The sequence below is a fragment of the Equus przewalskii genome, chromosome 8 (assembly GCF_037783145.1).
Source record: "Equus przewalskii isolate Varuska chromosome 8, EquPr2, whole genome shotgun sequence".
Classification (NCBI taxonomy): Eukaryota; Metazoa; Chordata; class Mammalia; order Perissodactyla; family Equidae; genus Equus; species Equus przewalskii.
The window spans coordinates 80859979-80882785 of NC_091838.1; the positions used below are offsets into that span (position 1 = coordinate 80859979).

Here is a 22807-nt window from a genome sequence, read left to right on the forward strand (position 1 = left end):
GAAGTGTTTATACACATGAGGTGTCCTCCTGTCCTCTTCAACAAACACTGAGAGAGGGACTCCTATGTGCCTGGAACTGCAGGCACAAAGATGAACAGGAAAGACCTTAGGCCTGGAGACCTTAGCCTAGTGGGCAAGAGAGACAGGTCACAAGACAATGATAGGATACTGATATGACAGAGAGCTTGTGAAAAGCCTTAGGGACACAGAGGAGGGGCACCCTTAGGGGGCAGGGAGAATTGGTCAGAAAAACTTCCAAGAAGAGAAGGAAAAAATGGGAAGGGAGGGGACCCAGGTGGAGGATCCAGCAGTGTGTGCTAGGGCTTGGAGGCAGGCGAGCATCCAAAGAACTCTCAGTAGAATCAGTCATAAAAACCCCCCAACCATGAAAAGTCCAGGACCGGATGGCTTCACTTGTGAATTCTACCAAAGATTTAAAGAATTAAAACCAATCCTTCCCAAACTCTTTCAAAAAATATAAGAGGATGAAACACTTCTTAACTCATTCTATGAGGCCAGGATTACCCTGATATCAATGCCAGACAAAGACATTACAAGAAAACTATGGACCAATATTCCTGATGGATATAGTTGCAAAAAATCCTCAGTAAACTACTAGGAAACCAAAAGGAACAGCATACTAAAAGGATTATATACCATAATCAAGTGGGATTTATTCCTGGAATGTAAGGATAGTTTAACATACGAAAAAAAATCAGTCAATGTAATACAACACGTTATTACAACAAGGGAAAAAACTTACATGATCATCTCAATTGATGCATAAAAAGCATTTGACAAAATGCATCAGCTTTTCACGATATAAACATTAAGCAAAATAGAAATAGAAGGGAACTTCCTTAACACAATAAAGGATATTTATGAAAAATCCATAGCGAACATCCTACTCAATGGAGACAGACTGAAAACTTTCCTCCTAAGATCAGGAACAAGACAGGATGCCCATTTCCACCAATGCTATTCATTTCAGAGCAATTAGACAAGAAAAAGAAATAAAACGCATCCAAATTGGAAAAGAAGTAAAACTATCTCTATTTGACATGATCTTATATATAAGAAATCCCAATGAAAGAATATATAACAAAGCTACTAAAGCCAATAAACGAATTCAGCAAAGTTGTATGGTATGAGATCGGCACACAAAAATCAGTTGTATTTCTATAAACCAGCACTGAACAACCCAAAAAGAAAATTAAGAAAGGAATTCCATTTACTACAGCAAACTCACATTTTCCAATTTCAAAACTTACTACAGAGCCACAGTAACCAAAACAAGGTGGGACTGCCATAAGGATAATCATACAGATCAATGGAATAGCATTTAGAGTCCAGAAATAAACCTATACATCTATGGCCTTTCCACAAGGGTGCCAATTCCATTCACTGGGGGAAAGAACAGTATCTTCAATAAATGGTACTGGGGTAACTGGATTTCCATATGCAAAAGAATGAAGTTGACCCCCACCTTCACATCATACAAAAATTCACTCAAACTGGATCAATGCTCTAAATATAAAAATTAAAACCATAAAACTCTTAGAAGAAAACATAGGCATAAATCTTAATCACCCTGATTTTGGCAATGGATTCTTAGATATGACACCAAAAGCAAGAACAAAAAAAGATAAATTGGACTCCCTCAAAATTAAAAACTCTAGTGCATTGAAGGACATTTTCAAAAAAAGTGAAAACACAATCTACAAAATGGGAGAAAATATTTGAAAATCATATCTCATAAGGGTTTAATAGACACAATACATAAAGAACTCCGACAGCTCAAGAACAAAAAGACAAACAACTCCATTAAAAAATGGGCAAAGGACTTTAATAGATGTTTCTCCACAGAAGATATACAAATGGCCAACAAGCACACAGAAAGATGGTCAATATCATTGGTCATTAGGGAGATACAAATCAAAACCACAATGAGATACCACTTCACACCTACTAATAATAATCAAAGAAATCAGAAAATAACAAATGTTGCTAAGGACATAGAGAAATTAGAACCCTTGTACATTGCTGGTGGAAATGCAAAATGGTGCAACCAACATGGAAAATAGTCTGGTGGTCCCTCAAAAAGATAACCACAGAATTATCAGATGTCACAACAATTCCACTCCTAGGTATGTTCCCAAAAAATTCAAAACAGGGACTTAAATACTTGTATGCCAATGTTCACTACAGCATTATTCACATTGGCCAAGAGATGGAAATCCAAGTGTCCATCAACAGAAGAATGGATAAACAAAATATGCTGTACATATACACTGGGGTACTATCCCTCTACAAAAAAGAATGAAGTTCTGATACAGGCTACAACATTGATGAACCTTCAAGACATTATGCCAAGTGAAATAAATCAGATAAAAGGACAAATAATGTATGATTCCATATATATAAAATATCTAGCATAGGCAAATTCATAGAGATAAAGTAGGTTAAAGGTTACCAAAAGCTGGGAATATGGTGGCACGAGGAGTTTTTCCTGAATGGGCACAGAGTTTCTAATTGGGGTAATGGAAATTTTTGGAAATAGTGGTGATAGAGGCACAACACTGTGAATGTAATTGTCACTGAATTACACATGTAAAAACAGTTAAAATTACATATCCATACATATATAACAATACAGTTTTTAAAAAGAGAATGAGAACTCTAAATAGTTGCTGCACTTGGAGAGGAGGAAGAGGCAGGATGGGTAAGCAGTAGGCTGGGGGCCCGGGTTGGGGTGAGGCGGGGGAGGAGTCGGGCTCTCATTCTGCAAGCAAGAGTTTCAAGAAGAGGGACAGAATCAGGCGTTTTAGAAAGATACACTATGATAATAAAACAAAAGTGACAAATTTTTAAGCTGCAATCAGGAGAGAAGAAAAGGAACTGGATCTCTCTCCACCTTCCTATCTGTAATGTTTCCAGTAATTTGGAGAGGAAGGTAGGTGTAGGTTCATCATACCATGCAAAAAAAAAAAAAAAAGAGGTGGGGGGCGGGCATAAATCAGGTTCCCACCAGAAAAATCAAAGCTGCACAAAACCAGGTGACCAGTAGGAGCCCATACAGGCCAGGGGGAAAGCTGGGCTGCCTGGGGGGTGGGCAGGATGAACTCCCGGCTCAGAGCCTATCCTTGGAGCTCTAGCTTCACGACTCCTCACCGAGCGCACCCATGCATTCATTGCTCGGCATCTATGGGCAAGGATCCGTGAGACACTTTAGGAAGCACTGAAATGAATCACAACTCTACTCCCATCCTCCGGAACTTAAAGCCTGGGGCCAGGGCCATGCATGGCCCGCAGCCAGAAGGGAGGAAAGGACTCCAGGGGAGGGAGGGAGAAGGGGAGCAGCCAAGGCTTTGGGGAGAAGCAGCAGCTGAGCTGGGTCTAGAAGGGAAGGTAGGACCCAGAGAGGTGGAGATAGAAGGGAGCTGTATAAGCTGCGGGAAGCACACACAAAGCCAGGGAGACGGCAGAGTGAGGGGTCTATGCTTGTACCCGGGGTGCAGAGGAGCGGAGCGCGGGGTCTATACTCAGATCACCGACACGGCGGTGCAGAACGCAGTGTCCACACTTGGATCCCAGTTGGGGCAGCGTGGAAGCGGGGTGTACACTAGGATCTGGGGTGCACCAATGAGTGTACACTTGGACCCAGGGTGTGACAGCACCGACGTAGGGTCCACACTCGGACCCAGGGTGCGGCGGAGCAGAGCGCGGGGTCTAAACTCGGACTTGGAGTGCCGTGGGGCAGAGCGCGGGGTCTCAACTGGGATCCGGGTGCAGCGGAGCGGAGCGCGGGGTCCTAAACTCGGACGGACCCGGGGTCTGGCGGAGCGGAGCACGGGGTCTAAACTCAGATCCCGGGTGTGGCGGAGCGGAGCGCAGGGTTTAAACTCAGATCCCAGGTGTGGCAGAGCAGAGCACGGGTCTAAACTCGGACGGACCCGGGGTCCGCTGGAGCGGAACATGGGATCTAAACTTAGATCCCGGGTGTGGCAGAGCGGAGCACGAGGTCTAAACTCGGATGGACCCAGGATGCGGCGGAGCAGAGCGCGGGGTCTAAACTCGGATCCCAGGCGGGGCGGAGCGGAGGGCGAGGTCTAAACGCGGACATTTCCAGGGCGCCTCCTACAAACCCGCCTGTCATGGGCTTCACCCGGTGCTACTCAACTTGCTGTCCGAGGACCAGGAGCAGCAGGGATCCGCTGGGAGCCTGTTGGAAACGCAGATCTCCAACCCCAGCCCCACCCTACACCTGCTGAATCGGCTACTTTTAACTTGACCCTCAGATGATTCACCTGCTCTTTGACGTCTGAGAAGAACCCGCTTCACATTCCAGCCTTTCATTTACAATCTGTGAAGTACATTATTAGCATCCCCACTTTATATATGAAAAACTGAGGTTAGTGATAGGATGCATTTTGTCCAAGATAGTAACTAAGTTGGCATTCAAATCCAGGTACATCTGATTCTGAAATTTGTGCTCTTAAGCATATCATGTGGTATTTCCAAATCTCCATAAAATATTGGCACATACATGGCAACACTATTGTCATATCACTAAGGCAATAATTGAAATACCTAATACTTTGGAGCACTAAACTATGCACCAGGCACTGTGTCTAGCTGGATACAATGTCTCCCTGCTCTGTGAATTTTGTTAAGAAGGGGCTTGGGAGAAGCCAAAAGGACACGCCATGCCCTAAGGGCCCTTTCTAAAACAGCATCCGTGCCAGCCCTGTTATCTGTGTGATGCACTCTCAGTGCATCTCCAGGCTCCTCTACGAGCTCGTTGGAATTAATGGCAATTTTCAGTTCAGGCCTGATTGATCCCAGAGGGCAAGCGAGACTGGCTTCTCTCTCCCAGTTGACACTGCCCTGTATGGGAACAGCGGCTCAAAACAATAAGCGCATTCTGCCTTGTCCACTCAGAGTCTAAACAAGCAGAAATAGAGAATGATAGGAATATATCCAGTGTGCTCTGCCTTAACGAGAAAGAGACAAGTGGCTATAAAACACAACAAAACAAAAAAATCCAAAGAAAAAAAAAAGAGGAGGGTATTGGCTTCAGATACAAAGGGCGGAGTCAACCCTGACCCAGGTCCAGGTGGGTGGCATTGTCCACAGCCTGGGGCACTGAGCCACATGTGCTGTCTAAGGGCATAGAGCACGTGGCATCGCACAAGCCTTGCTGAACCGGCACAGCAGACCAGCTGTGTTGACTTCAAGTCAGACTCGATGGCATTAGCTCACAGATTGGGAGTAGCCATGCAGGGTATCTGGGAACTCTTGAGTCAAGCACAGAAGTCGACAGCATACCCATTCTAGAACGGGCAGGCAAATGAAAGGCTTCAGAATAAAAGGACAACATGGCTAAGACACCCTTGAACTCAGTCCAACAGGCACAGAGGTTCAAGGGAGGATGGCGAGTCAAGGCACCGTGGGGGCCCATGAGTTCCACTCCCTCTGCCAGGGATGCCCGCCCACCTCTTCCTGGCACTTCCCACTCACACTGTATGGCCCATTCAGCTTCTGTGAAACTTTCCTTAAAACCCTCCTGGAAGGGCTGGGTACTCTCCTCTCTTTGCACCCATTTCACTTTTACTACATTTGTGCTCCTAGAATTTTCTCATTAGAACGCTACAGAGCCAATAACCCAGCATTTCCACTCCATGGTTTATAGTTAACAGAAACATGCAAATAAGTCCACCAAAAAGACACATACAAGGACATCCATCCAGCAGCATTCTTATATAATAGCCCCAAACAGGAAATAACCCAAAGGTCCACCAATGGTAGAATGGGTCAGTTGTGGAATATTCATATAATAGAATACTACATCCCAATGCAAAATGAATAAACTACCGCCACATGCAACAATGTGGATGAGTATCGCCAACATGATGTTGAGGAGAAGCAGGAAACAAAAAAAGTACGTATCCTCCACAGCCATTCATGTAAAGTTCAAAAACAGGCAAAATAATCTATGGCCTCAGACTCTGGGATAGCGGTGACTGGGGAGGCGGAGGGGCAGCGAATGAGCAGGGCACCACAGGAAGGACATGTGGGATGGCCACTAGTGTTTCACCTCTCATCTGAGAAATGGTTACATGAGAAGATATAAAATTTCATGATTACACAAGGGCAGTCAATATTTTACTAAGCTGTATCATGATTTGTGTATTTTTCTGTTTTAATTCAATAAAAACTTCATTAAAAAAAAAAAACAAAAACAGCTACCATTTACTGAGCAAATATTATGGGACCATGCCAGGTTGAGCAGAGAGCACGCATGCACGATCTCACTGAACCTGGCTCCAACCCTGCTGGGTAGGCACCATCTTCATTTTCCAGATGGGGACCTGCAGCTAGGGGCCACTGTGACATGTAGCCTACGTCACTCTGTAACCAGGACGTAACCCAGGGGCTTTTTCACAATAAAGCCTGAACGATATTTTCACTATACTACAGACATCAGTAATCATCTGTTGACCCAATGACTTCACTAACTAGACAGTACGCTCCTTGACTATAACCTGCCTTTTGTTTTGCTCTGCATCCCCAGTACCCAGCACAGGCCTGATGGAGGAATGAATAAGGATTACGACCACACAACAACAGCTGAGACTGACAGAGCACTAAATAAGGGGCAGGCACTGTGCTGACAGCTTTTCCTAGAGTATCTCATTTAATCCTCATCATGACTCTATAACGCTGATACTATTATCTCTGCTTTACTGATGATGAAATGGAATGAGTGAAGACATGTATCCCTGGATGTGAAAGAATGAATGAAACCTGAAGGGCTTCTCCACCCTTATGGACCCAGGGCAATAAGCCACAGCCCTGAGAATACAGTGGCCCAGGACATCTTCCAAAGTTCGTAGCTCCCTCAACCCATGGGTTCCTGCTTGCTCCAATAAATATTTTCCCATTAGAGTGTACTTTCAACTAATTTAAAGATTTATTCCACCTTCTCCCCTTGTGAAGTTTTAAATGCCAGAGAAGCCCCACCAACCGTGAGGGAACTTGCCATAGGACATGCCATAAGCAAAGGCAAAGGCTTCTTTACACCCCAGCCGACCATGCCCGCTACCTCCCGTTGACTCACCACTTCCACCAGATAAACCCAGTTAGCCCCAAAACCACCCCCAAGGAAGGCACATACAATCTTGTTCTAAATCCACCTTTAAGTGGGTAATCAAGCTGATAAGAAAAAGTCCAGAATTTCAACCACGGATTGATAGCGTTGTCTCTTTACCAACTACATGGCATTTTAAAAATAGCATCTTTATTCAAAAATACACTTCTAATGTATATACGGTCAGAAGGTGCTAGATTGTTCCTGAAATTTCCTTGTGGTTTCTTTTGCTAGCCAGTTTGGTATCGGTAGCCCAGGAAAAACCAAACAATTTAAGCAATCCCTTAAAAGAGAATGAAATCCATCCCACGGCCATCCTTTTTTTTAATAAAATATTTTTAAGATATTAATATTTTAATAAAATATTTCTATTTTTTTAATAAAATATTTTTCTATTTTCTAGAAGATTCTCCACAGGTTTGTAATCCATAGTTGGTACCTAATCTGCAGCAGTCCACTGGCATGCTCAATGATAAGAAAAGATGTATTGGACAATATGCTCCTTTTTTTCTTATGGTTAAAAAAAACAATATTACAAAGTCTGACCCATGTAATTTATTTACAAATAAACATGAGTAAGTGGAACTCAGAGCATTATGTTTCAAAACTGATGCCCAAGGAAAGTCCAGAATTTCCTAGTTTTCTTGGGAATTCATGGTTTTCTGGGATGTTTTCAGGTGTGGTTGATGAAAACTCCTGTTTTATCATATTCCTAAGGTTCAGTTTCCTTATTCATAGAATAAAGATAATATCTGCCATGATTATTTCTCAAATAACAGAAAAAAAAGAAAATGAACGTGAAAGTGCCCTGTAAACCACAGTCTGTACACAAGTAGGGGCCTCGTTATTTAAGACACACTGACACGTGTGACCTCTTTCCTGGTTCTGGATGCCCTCACTGGGTTGTGCTCCCTTCCCTGACCCACCCCTTCCAATATGCTGTAGGTTCCAAGACTCAGCTCTCTGACTCTCATGTCTTCTCTCCAAATATGTGTCTGACATTGCCCTGGAAGGTGGTCTCTATATTCCACTCCAATACATGCCAATCAATTTATTAAAAGGTTAAAAGATGCAAAGCAATACCAGATACTGTTGAGTGAGTAGTACCTTTTTAGCAGAAGTACAGAGAAATGCATAGGAATGATAAACATCCAACTGGGGCCTGTGGTTTCCCTCTGTGGAGAGGGAAAGGCTCTGATGTATCCTCGTGCACAGGGGCTTTAAAGGCATCAAAGGAACCCACCCCTTAACCTGGGTGGTAGATACACAATTGATCATTTTTCTTTATACCTTTTTGGTATATCTCAAATAATTCCTAAGGACTTTTTTAAAACCTACTCCACCAAAAAGCTGTTAATCTTTTCTTAGTTTTATTTTCCCTTGTTCACTCATTCATCACTCACCAGTATCTATTCTAAGACAAGCTCCATGGCAGGAACAGTAAATACACAAATACCTAAGATCAACTCATGCCCTTGAGGAACATATTCATTGTCTGATATTTTGGGGGTGGGGGAGAGAGGGAGAGAGGAGAGAGAAAAGGAGGAGAGGAGAAGGAGAGGGAGAGAGAAAGGGGGGATGGGGGGGGATGGGAGAGAGCGAATGATAATGACCACACCCTGAAAAGGCACCACCACAAGGGGGCACTCAGCTGCAGGGGCAAACGAGGAGATGGACACAGAGGGATGGAAGCTAGAGGACTTACTGGAAGTGGGCCCATACTCTTAGATGGATCACTCATTGAAACCACAGCTGTTCTCTCCTTCCTCTTCATTTTACACACGGAAATAAAAGCCAAAGAGCTGGACTTGGAATTCAGACATCCCAGCTCCCAGTAGTGACCTGTTCACTATATCCTCAAACCACTCATTCCATGCTTATAAAATATATTTCACCTTTAACTTGTCCAGATAGACTGTTCACTCCATAGATGCATGTCTTCCAATTAAGTCATAAGTTCTAAATAGCGAGAACGATCTCTAGTTTCCTATTGGGGTGTGTATGTGTCTGTGTGTATACACTTAATGCCTTGCTTCCCCCAGTACGCCTGGCACTTAACAAGAGCATAAAAATGTCTCTCATATCCATCTCAATCGATGAAGGAAAGATAATTCAATTCAACAAACAATGCTCTTACATACCAACTAAGAAAACTTCAACGAATTTCAAAATTCCACCCAACAATACCTCATATTCCACCATCTCTCTGCCTCCAGTATCTTGCCACATTATGCACACAGCTATCCTCACGAAACAGGAGGCAGATCAAGGGCAACCTTTCTCCTCAAAAACCTTGGACGGCTCATCAATAGTAATTCCTCAGCATGGCATTCTTGGCCTTCCTGGGTCAAGCCCCATGCTGTCTTTCCAGCTTCAACTCCCACTAGATCTCTTCCAAAGATTTATTTGTGCTACAGCCACTGCCCTAAAAGGCCACACATTGTCACAGTTTTCCCCTCAGCCAGTAATTTTTGAACTACTTCCTCCACCTATCCTAATTGTAACTAATCCTTGAGAAAAAGCCCAAATGGCCACTCTCTCTCTTTCCGTAGAACATTTCTTCTATCTTTTTGTCACGCTGAGTTTGTTCTTCATGTGGGAAGAGTCAACTGTTTAATTTCTCTTCCAGCTGTAAGCTACTTGTGGGTAAGAGAACCAACCCCATTTCTACCCCAGCATGCCTCACAGTGGGGATTCGTTAAAAGTCAGAGGAACCAGTCTACTCATTAGACTATGTCTCCATTCTATTTGTTTTGAACCCCCTGATCAAAGAGTCCTTCTAGATAAATCAGCACTGAATGTATGCCCTAAGGGACACCAGCTTTAGAGCCCCTCGTAGTGGTATTCTAATAATTAATGAGTAAATATTAATAAAGAGATCCTTGGACTTCTAAAGCAATATGTGGAGAAGTTAGAGAAATAGTAGGTAGTGAAGCAGGAACAATGCATCTTAAGGGACTGAGTCTTCTTCTTCCTCCAGTGTGAATCTATATTCAAATTTAAAAGATGATTTTAGCACTGCAGTGCTTGGCAGTGGCTGCAAAGCTAACTTTATTGTTCTATTTTTTTTAAGGGCAAGGGAGGAACCTCTACTAATGTTAATTACTCATGCTGCCCATTCATTTATCGAGTTTATTCACTGTTTAAGCATAAAATGCACTCAATTTTTGTTTCCACTTCAAAGTACATGTATGCATTCAAATGCTGCTGAGCGCCCTGGGGGAACAAAGCAGACCGACTGATAGACTCTTCCAAGGCAAAAGGGTTAATGGTGACCATGGCAACCGCCTCCAAGAATAGCATCATCTGCAGCAGCATTCATGCTGGGGCAGTGACAGAACGGTTATAAATATACCTATTAGCAGCCTGAGCTGAATCTTTAAACAGCACTGTTGGGAGAGAGGATGCCTAAAAATAGCTCCACACGATTGCATTTGAAGACGTGTCCTCAGAAACACTGCATCTCGTGCACACACGCACAGAATGGTTTTTAATTTTCTTTTTTACAAGTGCCAAGAAGTGAACGTTGGAGGCACACAATAGACTATGTGACATTTTATGACCTTCCTCTCTTACTACAATATTCCAAAAAGAAGCCCCCAAGACAGAAAGGGCAGCCATTTGAGGGTCCAGCTTGGACAAGTGGCTCAAGTGACTGCCCCAGCACCCCCCACAGCAGGGCAGCCCCCTGGCAGACTTCACGTGTAATGCTCACTGGGACAGCTGTTCCTGCAATGACCCCATGTGGAGAAGGACAGGCCAGGGTGAACACAGCTCCCAGGGAGGCGGGTCCCATCCCCACCTTGCTTCACACCCGGGTTAGAGGCCACTTCTTCCGTGCAGTCTTCTCTTCTTTCTGCTACTTCCACCTGCAGGGACATCTTATCCACACTCCTCCTAAAATACAGATTATTTTCTACATAGGAGCAGGGGGCTTAAAGCCAGAGAGTTGCCAGCTTGAATTCCAGCTTAGCCACATTACTAGTTTACTTGCGTAAACAAATCAACCTCTCCAAACCTTCACTTCCTCATTTATAAAGAGGGACCATGCAATGTCTAAATCAGAGGGCTGTTATAAGGAAAAAGTCAGAGAGTAAAAGAAAGATGTCCAGTACCTGGTAGCATTCAACCTGTGAGTTTCCTTCCTTTCCACACTCTCTTATTTACGCTCATTGATTCCGGCCCTCTGGAAAGCTGGCAACAAACCACTCAAGTTATGCGTCCACGTGGCGTGGTGCCCAAGAGAAAAACCCCTGTTAGCGGGGTGAATGAATGAGTGACTGCAGCTCCGTCCTGGTCCCTAGAACACAGAGAACGGAAGTGCCACCCTGGCTGCCTCCCAGGCCCAGATGTGGTGCCTCCTCCTCTGTTCCCATCTGCCACAATTCCTCAATCATTCTATCATTTCAAAAGAAGAGATGAAACAGTATGACACCTCTAGCCCTAAAGGACATGTGCAACAAAACACGTATGGCAGAGAAAAACTCTACCTACAAAGAGGGGAGTGCCAATATATGCCACTGCCCTCAAAGAGCAAGTCATGTCCCATGACTTGGACCTATGGACCTGATGGCCAGCCGCGGTACCCAGGTCCAAGTCAGTCAGCACACGAGGGACTGACCTCAGGCCCCTCAACCCATGTTTTCACCTATCTCATGTGTAAGCTTCAGTCTCCATGGAGACAATAGGCTCTACCTCACAGACGTGTTGGGAAGAATATATAAGATAAAGCACAGAAAGTGCTGAATGTGCTTTCCCACCCTCTGCCTGAGCTGTCTGGCACGGCCTGGGTGACAGGTGACCCTCAGGCTGTATCACGAGCACCTATCTCTCTGGTTGGGTTCAGCCCACGGAGAGACGGCAGGAGACAGAAGGGCAGGAAGAGGAGAGTCTGGGATGTCTGTCTCTCCTCCCTCTCCGCCACAGCACTGTTGGGCTGTGCCCCTGTGCCCACCCTGTCTGCTACTCTTCCATGGCTCCAGCTCTCAGAAGGCTCTGGCCACACCATTTTGTCCCCTCACCCCCTCAGGCCTAGAGGGGCTGGCAGCTTCCCACTGTTGTTAGTTGCTGAACATCCTGCCGTTTCCCTTAACCCCGCCCACAATGCCACCTGCGCCTGCCTGCTTTTCCCTGCTAGGCCCTGACCACTACAGGCATCTACCTTCTCTTCCCTATCACCTGCCCCTCAGAGGAAGAGACATGTCCCACACTTCGGGTGTGGCAGAGGGGGGGCTCTCTGCCAAAGGATCAGAAAGGCACAATATTGGCATATTTTGCAAATTTTGCCCATCTCTAGTCCTCTATAAAAATAGGAGTAAGCAAATAACCAACCTGACAGGCATAGGAATGACAAACACCAAATTCAAGACGATGACTAGCTAATTCTGGAGTGGGAAGGCAGGACAAGGAATGAAATCAGAGCATTTTCTTATATGCTACATTAACTCAACTATATCTTTAATGTTTGATTTTTTTAAAAGGGAAGGGAGGGAGGCAGGCAGGCAATATGGTAAAATGTTAAGAATCCATGAGCTGAAGGGTGGGGTAGGGTGGTCCATGGATGTTAGTTATATTATTCTCTATACTTTTTCTGTAAGTTTCACAATTTAAAATAAATCTCATGTTTAAAAACTTCCAAAGGCAACTCAGGCCCACAGAGTTAAGTCGCTATTCTCTGGCATGGATTCAAGGCCCTTACCAGCTGCCTAGAAGCCCATCCATGGTGACAGCCTGCCCCTCCATCCATCCTGTCGTGCAGACACACAGAGCCCCAACTCATTGCCCAAACAGGCTGCGAGTTGGCAGGCCATGTGCTTCTTTTCTCTGGCCAGCATGTCTGTCATTTATTGTGCCCAAGAAGTTCCTAAATATCCTTTCAAGCACAATTCAAATGTCAGTTTCTTTCTGGAGCCTTACTGAACCTCCCAGACATAGTCAACAGCACCCAACATCCCAAACTTCTCTTGTAATTATCACACTGTAATATAATTTCTATATATTTTCACGACGATAGTAGTATGGTGAAGTAGTTCTCAAGTGGCTGGCTTCAAACCTGGTTCCACCGCTCCCCATATAAGTGGCATCACCTCTGAGTCTGGGTGCTGAATCTTTGAAGCAGGGAGAGGTAACAACCGAACCTAGGCTTGTTGTCACCACTGAGCGAGGTTACGCATGGCAAGTACTAAGGACAGGAATGGAATGATCTCATAAATCAACATTGGTCATTATCATCATCACCTTCCCTGATGGGCTAGGAGCTCTGATCTCATTGAATCCTCCCTCCTCTCCTCCCCATTTCAATGAGAGCTATAATTGTCCCAGTTTTGAGATGGATAAACTGAGGTTCAAAATGACTACCTTGCTCAAGGCCACAGAGCTAGCCAGTCATGGAAAAGAGGTGTCAACCCAGATCCGTCTGGTCCTGTCTATGGCACCTTGCCACCTCCTATATTTCAAGTATCTGTGTTACTATTTTAATCTAGTTAATTCAGTTGCTTTTATTGAATTCACAACTACATGCACAGCACTTCACAGGCACTAACTTTAATGATTACAACAATCTTGCAAAGGAGTAATTATTTTACTGATGAAGAAACTAATGTTCAGAGAGATTAAGAAATGAGCCAGGGTTGCACAGTAAGGACCAGAATTTGAATCCAGATACCTCTTTTTTCAACTTTCTTTGATGTATAGGATATGTAAAACTTAAATAGTATAGGGTAATCACCATCCACGGACCCAAATCCAGGGGGCTTTAACAAATCTTAACATTTTGCTGTATTTCCTTATAGGTAAAGCCCCTAAATGCACCTATCTTCCTCCTCAGAGGTAACCACCCTCCTGAAGCTGATGTCTGTCATTCACATATATTTTATATACTTACGTATCTCGATATATTATTGTTCTGCATGTTTTTAAACATGATGGAAATGTAATCTTACTAATCACTTTATTCTGAAACTTACTGTCTTCACTCAACATATGATCATTTCAAGATTTAACCACACTGATAAATGTAGATTTAGTTCACTCACCTTAACTACTGTATGGTACTTCAATATATGAATTTGCCACTTGTTATTTGAGGCCTCTATTAACAGACATTCAGCTGCTTCTAATTTTCACTATTCAAACAGCACTGCGGGAACAGCCTGGACCTGGCCCCTTGTTCAAGAGGTCCTCTGATGGATCGTCCAAGAAGGAGGGATAATGGGTCAAAAACACACACAGCCTCAACTTTCCTAAGAGTGCCAAATGGTTGTACAAATTTATACTTTGGCCAACATTATATTTATAAGAATTCCTCTTTTGCTATATTCTTGCCATTTCTGGTATTACAGACTTTTTTTTTTAATTTTCCCAGTCTGATGGGTACAGATTTTACAAATGTGAAACTGTACCTGTCTCATCCATCCATCCAGTCACGTACCCAACAAATACATGACCTGTTTTGTGCCAAGCATTGTGGAAGCACACTGACAACACAACAGACAAAATCACTGCCCTTCTGGAGGTGCAGGCAATGAACAAAAATCAAAGAGATAATGAAGGTAACGTCAGGGGCTACTAAGTGCCATGGAGAACAACAAAGCAGGGTAAAAGCAGGGAGGATGAGGGAGCTGTACGTCAGAGCACGTTAATATGCATCTCCCTCGTTCACATTTACAGGAGCATTATAAAGACATTTAATCACGGGCTGGGGCACAGGCAGGGCTCAAGCAAAGTGAGCAGACAGGAGCACTCGCATGGCCGAGCCAGGGGGCGCCGGCAGTGTGACCCGTGCCAGCTTAGGCTTCATCTTCTGGGAAAGGCCCACTCAGCTCCACCACCATCTCTCTTACTTACTGATTCGTGTGTCATGTATCATGAGAACCCCTCGTACACTCTAGATACCAGTCCCTTCTGGGGATGTGTGTTGGTCATATCTCCCTTTCTGTGGATTCTCTCTCCTTCTGTCTTTTTAATTTTTTCATGAGGATATATCATATATACCTAAAGATGCATAATATAATAATATTCATGTGACTTAATTTTAAATTGTGTTCACAGTCTCCTTTGCAGAATTTTGTAAAAGTTTAATGTAATCAAACCGGTCAGCCTTTTTCTTTATAGTTGGTGCTTTATATGCCAATCCTAAGAAACCCCTCCCTCCCCTAAGGTCGTTGACATTGTGTCCTATGTTATCTTCTAAAATTGTGAACATATTGCTTTTTCATACTTGAGCATTGATCCTACCTGATACTGATCTTTCTTACAGTATTCCAATTTTTTTCTACAGGAATAGTCAAATGGTCCAGTATTATTTATGAAAAGGTTCTTACTTTCTCCCGCTATTTATAATGCCCCCCTCCATCATTCCATATTCCATTGATTCTAAAATTCGTATCAGAAGACTTCTATAAACCTGTGTTAGGTCTGCCATCTGGCTGACAACAATTTTAAAACATCATATATTGTAAAATGAATTCATACTTCAGAGAGAAAACAAGAGTGCTTCTTAGAATTTATGAAATAGGGCATGTCAAACTTCCCTATACCAATGGATCTGATTTGGGGCTTTCTGTTCTCTTCCATTTGCCTATCTGTCCCTGTACATTGATCAGACTGTTTTAATTGCTCTTGCTTGATAAGCCTTAATATCTCCTAGAGCAGGATTTCTCCACTTCGTCCCATTCTTCCGTTTATTTTGGCTATTCTTGGGCCTTCTTCTTCCATATGAATGCTAAGATTAGTTTGCTAGGTTGATTTAAAAACTCCTGTTGGGATTTTGCTAGGAATTACATGTAATTCATAGATTAATCAGGGAGTAAGTTGACACCTTCACAATACTGAGTCTTCCCATCCACGAATATGGTATATAGTTTGCTATTTCACCAGGTCTTCTCTTATGCTTTGTAATACTCTTCATAAAGGTCTTGTGTACATTGTTAGATTTCCTTCAAGGTATCTTAGAGTATTGCTGGCTACTGTGAACAGGAATATTTTAAATTGTATTTTCTAATTAGCTTTCATTGGTATAGAGATATGCTATAACTTTTTATTTCGAACCAAGAAAATTTGTTGAACTTTCTCACCAATTCTAACAGTTTGTCCAGCGGTTCTCTTGAATTTTCCACATAGACAATCCTCTCATCCACAAATAAGGACAGTTTTGTTTCTTCCATTCTAATTCTTACATCTTTGTCTTTTCTTATTGCATTAGCTAGAACTGGGATAATTTTGAGTGGAAGCAGTGATAGCAGACATCCCTGTCTTGCTCCTGACTTAAAAAGTAATGAGTCTAAAGTTTCACTATTAAGTATGATGTTTCCTATAGATTTTTCAGACACCCTTTATTAAGCTAATATTACTCCCTTGAAGTCTTAGTTTACTAAGAATTGTTATTATGAATATATATTGAAATTTTCTGTAACTATTTAAATTATCATATTTTCCCTCAATTAATTTGCTAGTATGATATGTAACATTGAGAAACTTTCGAACATAGAACCATTGTTGCATTTCCAAGATAAAGCCTACTTGGTCATGACATATTGTTCCTTTTATACCAGGCAGAATTTGATTTGCTAATGTTTTATTTAGGATTTTTGCATTGTGCTAAAATCCTAACCACAAATGACCCTTTTGGACCCAGAACCCAGCTAACTGCTTCGTATTTTATTTCTATTTCACAAAATGTTTATCTTATTTTTTAACTCACGGAGGTATTTTGGTTTTCTCCTTTTAAATTTTTCTGTTATTGCCTAAGCCCTATGCCAGCAAGGACGAGTCAAAGCAGGACCTTACTGGGCCACCTTGATGGAATTCCATGCCAATTCCCTTTCTGTAACTCCATCCTCACCGTCTCTCCCTCATCTAAGTTCAGTACTTACTGCCTTAAGTAAGACAACGCATATCAATGTTCCTAGTAGAATACCTAACATATAATAGAGCTGATTCAATCCAGCTAACAAGTTGCTGAATATCCAATACACTGGTTGAATTCTTAAAACCAACTTTTTCAAGAAGAAAGCACTCAGAAATGTTATATATTTAAGGAATTTATGAAGATATACTTAGTAAGTTCTCCACCAGCTACTCAATTCTTCTCTGTGCTGGAGTTTCTAAGTACCTTCTCTGCCTCCTTTGGCAATACATTACACAATGCTGTATATGCAGGAGGCAACTGTGCGGGCCACTGAGGCATGCATGCCAGGTGCCACAGCAGACACCTGTCTGCCCACTGATATCAGAGCAGGTTCCAACTGGGGTTTGGTCAAGAACTAAATCCTACACTCAACCTATAGGAATATGTGTCAGCGGGTACCATGTGTGCATGTGTGTGCAGGGGCAGGGGAGGGGAGAGGTATGCACATGATTGTCTACATATACTCACATTTCAACTCAGCTTACATTCAAGACACTGTAAGTATCTCCATCAAAAAAGCAAACACCTCTACTCAAAACTGTTTTTTAAAAAAGAACAGTATGACATTTTATAATTAATCTGAGCTTTTAAAACTTCTACGTTGATGATATGGCCTGCGTATTTCTATGCCTCTTATACTTTATAATGAGTAATAATGAGCTCCTTATAGTTTCCCACACACCAGGCTCTGAAACCACTTGCCCTGTCATTTATAAACTCTATAACTTTGGGCAAGTTACTTAATATCTACAAGCCTCAACTTTTTATAGAAAAAATGGAGCTAAGAGCCCTCATTTTGCAGTGTGATTTTAGTAACCAAATGCAAGAAAGTATATGAAGCTTTTTATATTATCACCTCTTCTCTCATTTTTCATTCCATATTTTACTCTACCCCGCAATATTAAACAGCTAAATACCTACTTTAGTATGAACTTAAGCAGAAAATCCAGTAAAGCATAAGTGCTTCCTGGGGCAAGAACATCTTTCCACATCTGAATCCCTCTCAGCTGCCAAGCTCAACGCTCGCGCCTCTTACTCAGTGCACACTTACATGAAGCGTCTTCCTCAGTGGAGGCTGAGCAGATGCTCTTAGCACACATGCAGGAGTCCCCATCTCAGAAACGTCTCCATGTCTCAGTGATGCCTTATTCTAGGCATGAGACAGAAAGGCACAATCAAGAACTAGAGGAGATGGCGAGTTGCATTGGCTAACACTGTAAAGATAGGTTGGCTGTGTCAGAAAAGAAGCTACTTCAATTCCTTTGTCATAAAAGAGTCATAATATTTATTTATAGCTTGATAACTTCATGGCAGGAAGATGGGAAATCAAAGAATAAATCAGAACTTACGAACATTATCAGAGTTATTTTTATCTTAGGCGTGAACATCACTCTGGCCTAAATGAGCATAATTACAATGACTGATGATAGACACACACACACGGCTCAATCACCAACAACACTTCACGGATTTAAAAGCATTTTATATGCATTATTTCACTTGATTCTCAAAATAAGCCCAGAGAGTTAATTTACATAAGAGGAAACTGAAGCTGAAATAGGCAAAGTGACGTACCATCAGCCAGGAAAAGCGTATGGAGTCAGTGCCAGGCCACAGGCCCCGACACGCACACCTCGTGCCAGGCACCAAGAGGCTCTGGGGCTGGAGGAGGTAAGCACAAACTCTCATGTGGCACTTTCAATAGAGAGGGAAGACAACCACGTATCCATTCACTTAATCAGGAAATATTCATTGAGATCTTATGGTGTGTCAGGTGCTGGCCCAGGTCCCTGGAGTAGGTTAATGAACAGCTGAAGCCCTACCCGCAGGGGGCTCACCCTCAATATCATTCATACACACAACGTCCTACGGACAGGCAATGCCCACAGCAACAGAACAAGGTGGATGAGTGTGGCGAGGAAGGAAAACACCCAGACCACTTGACAGGGTCAGGTGTGCCTGAACATTTAGTATGCATATACACCTAGACCACTTTAATAAAAATGAGTCCCTCAGTCGGGATTCTGGGCTTTCAGAATTATTTTCCATTCACCATTCACAGGAATTAACCACATTTTCACTTGACTTTCACATCTGGATTCTGGACTCAGCTTTATTATGCTGAACTCTTTTCTATGCCAAGTTGTCTGTTGTCAGAGAAAAAAACATACCCAAGGTTCTGAATGGATTCACTACCTGAGAAGAAACTTGAGGACTGTCCATTTATCATCTCATTCTTTCTGCCCAGAGTCATGTTAAGGTACCACATGCCATACATTGTCCACACCCAAGTTCAGGACAGTGAGAATCCCTCAGGCAGCATGCCTGGCATGCCATCGTCCCAACACGTCTCCTTGAGAGCCTCACGTCCACACTGACCCTGACCCCATCAGGTTCCTCCAGAAAGCCTCTCCCTTGAGGTGTACACCTTCCAGCTATCTTGCTGCAATTCAGAGAAAACTTCAGGCAATTCATTTAGAGACTCATATCCAACAATACTTATATTCACCTTGCAACAGAAGGCATAAAAAGATTTTTGGAACTGGTACATTCACAGTTCTGAGCATAAGATGAATGATATAAGGAACAACATGAACAGAGCTGGTCTCATTTTGTGCTCAATTTTTCTATTTACTGTTGCAATCTGTTCATACTTTACTGGGATTGCAAATTGTTAACTTATAGACACTATTTACTGCCATGTTCTATTGATTACGTTTCCGAAAGGAGCTAACCCATTTGGGAGTGGTTTTCTTGTTAAGTTCACTGCATCTAAAACAGAAAAAGTGCACAGGTAAGTCTCTTACGTTTTCAGTCTGTACTTTGATGGGCTAAACCAGTTTGCCTGGTGGAGCTAAATAAGATAATATACATGAAAACGTTTTCCAGGTGGCAGGAACTATTATTATTACACTCCTGAGATCAATGGTGCTGTCAGCCTCTGATCTCCTTCCCATTGCTCTGTTCTCCCTGCAAACAACTAACGGGTCCCGCCAGCACGGTTGGCGTGGCCCCAGACATCAAGCCAATCCCAAACGAACCAGGAAATTCAAAAGCAACTGCAGGTTACTCAGCTCTCAAGTAAGAAAAACAATATTATTCTCTTGCATTAGTAACTGGCCTTCAAATTCCTCATTTGTGACATGGGGATAAAATATCTACCATGAAAGATTGCTGTGTTGATTAAAATGTATACAAATCATCTTCTTCCAAGGGGCCTGGCAAATATTTATCAATTGCCTGCTCATCGCATCCAAGTGTTTGCTCAACTTGACCCAGTATATGAAGCACAAGTATGAGACCTGAGGAACCACAAGAGGACTCTATATAACACTATGCACGCACGTGCACACACGCACACTCACACGTATATGTGTAGGTAGGTATGTGTTTATGTATAACACTATATAAACTCCAAAGGATTCCAGACTGGAAGAGAAGGGGAAACAGAGAGCTACTCAGCTAGAGCTAAACATTTGCAGCCTGCCATGCAGTGAAAGGCATGGGGAGATAAGCGGACAGGACTCTCAGGTGAGAAATATGTGTACGTGGCAGTGATGGTGGTCACACAGTGACTATAATAATGGTGAACATATGTTAAGGACTTAGCAAGTACCAGGCGCTACTGTCAAATTCTCCACTTATATTACCTCATTTAACCATCACAACAACCTCATATGTATACATTGCTATTACTACCCTCATTTTACAGATGAGGAAACTGAAACCCAAGAGTTAATTGGAGTGGATACTAGCTGAGTCAAAGGAATTAGCCCAAAGAATCATTGATAACCAAGGTAGTAACTAGAACTAGGAGAGGAGAGGAGACCATCAAGACAGAGACTGAAAGGTGTAAACATCAGCTGGTTGATAACCAAACTCCAGGCATGCACACATTCAGGGGTCAGGGAAGAGGAGGCACCTATGAAGGGGTCAAAGACGAGTGGGTTAAGGGGTACTGAGACGGTCCTGGAACCCAGGAGCCAAGAGGAGAAAGACTTTCAACAAGGACCCCAGGGGTATGGCTGGGTCTCTGCCCTTTGATCCTGCCCGTTTGGCACTGTCTCCTACATTTTTTTCTGTCATTGACTTAAACAAGGACAAAATAAGCAAGTTTATTTCAATTTTGTGGACACCACAGGTCTCTAGGGAAAGCTAACGTGAAAGACTGCAGAGCTGAAATTGTAAGCAACTTCTACTGGCTGATACATGGAATCAAAACCAATAAGATGACATCTAACAAGGATTCACCTAACTCCCACATTTAGTTTGCAAAAAAAAAATCAATTGCACAGGGACAGTTTAAGGAGGTTGAGATTGACAGCAGATGATGTGATAAAGATGGAGGGAGGGAGGGGTCCCTGATACTCTCACTCCTGCTCAATAGGGGCCAACAGCATGACTCAGCAGGGGCTATAACCTCAGGTCACATTAGCAACAAAGCAGGCCTGCACAGAGGATGCTGTGATCTCAGGTACTCAGCGCTGGGTCAGACCTTGCAGGCAGGTCTGGATTCCATCCTCTGATGGACTTGACACTGTTGATAATGCCTCCTACTGAACATCCTTCCTTCCTCTCTGCATTAGTCTGGGTTGGTTCCACCTGAGGCCTCTCCTTGGCATGGAGCTTGCCATCTGCATGTTCACAAGGCACTCTCCCTGTGTGCTGGTCTACCCTTTTCATAAGGACACCAGTTCCATTGGATTGGGGCTCATTGTAATGGCCTCATTTTCACTGGACTATCTCTGTAAAAACTCTGTCTCCAAATAAGGTCACATTCTGAGGTCCTGGGGGTTAGGACTTCAAAATATGAATTTGGGGAAGGGACAATTCAACCCATGACCTTTAGTCTCTCTGTGACCCACAAGTCTGTCATCAGCTAACTACTTTTCCCACTCTACATTCTCCTCCCAGTCACGATGACAATAGCTGCCTTTATGTCAGTAATGCTCAGATCTTTACCATAAGGCTAGCTCTCTCCCCAAGATTCAGATGTGAAGCCAGTTGCCTGCTGAGCATCTCCACCTACATGTCCAGAAACCTCCAACTTGAAACGTCCCATGTTGCTCTTGTATTCTCTGTCTCATTAGGGAAAGAGGCAGTATTCAATGGAGGTCAAGACCATGGACTGTGGGGCCAGAAGAACCAGAGTGGAATCCTGGCTCCCCCGCTTCCAGCTGTGTGACCTTGGGCTAGTTCCTTCCCATTTCCTCACCCATTAATGGGGATTTACAGGTTTCTTATAAAGATTAACCACTGAATATATGTTGAAGGCTTAGAACAAGGCCTTGGCATTATGTCTCATACATGTGAAGTACTTATTAGGTTAGTTACATCTGAGTGAAGCCATTCTCCCAGAAACTCATGCTAGAAAAACATGAATTTTAGGATCAGCTTATCAATTTCCACAAAGAAGCCAGCTGGGTTTTTGACAGAGACTGCAATGAATCTGTAGATCAATTCAGGTGGTATTGCCATCTGAACAATATTCAGTCTTCCAATCCATGAACATGGGATGTCTTTCCATTACTGAGGTCTTCTTTAACTTCTTTCAATGATGTTTTGTAGTGTTCAGTATATGTCTTATACTTTTTTGTTAAGTTTATTCCTAATTATTTTGTTATTTTTAACAGTATTATGAAAACAATTTTCTTAATTTCCTGCTCTTTGTAAATGTTTACAAATACAATTGAGTTTTGTATATTGATCTTATACCCCACAACCTTGCTGAACTTATTAGTTCTAATAGT

The 22807-nt window shown here is 42.9% G+C and overlaps 1 protein-coding gene across 9 annotated transcripts in view; it reads right to left on the reverse strand.

The window, feature by feature from the left end:
• TRAPPC9 (trafficking protein particle complex subunit 9) overlaps positions 1-22807 on the reverse strand; it is a 626356-nt gene that overhangs the window by 343727 nt on the left and 259822 nt on the right. For 4 of the 9 annotated variants that reach the window (XM_070631021.1, XM_070631022.1, XM_070631029.1 and 1 more), the window contains one exon: positions 18109-18207. The exons of the other annotated variants lie outside the window; for them this stretch is intronic. In XM_070631021.1, coding sequence (XP_070487122.1) covers positions 18109-18207 — 99 coding nt within the window. The remainder of the gene's footprint in view (positions 1-18108; positions 18208-22807) is intronic. 9 annotated transcript variants of the gene reach the window in all.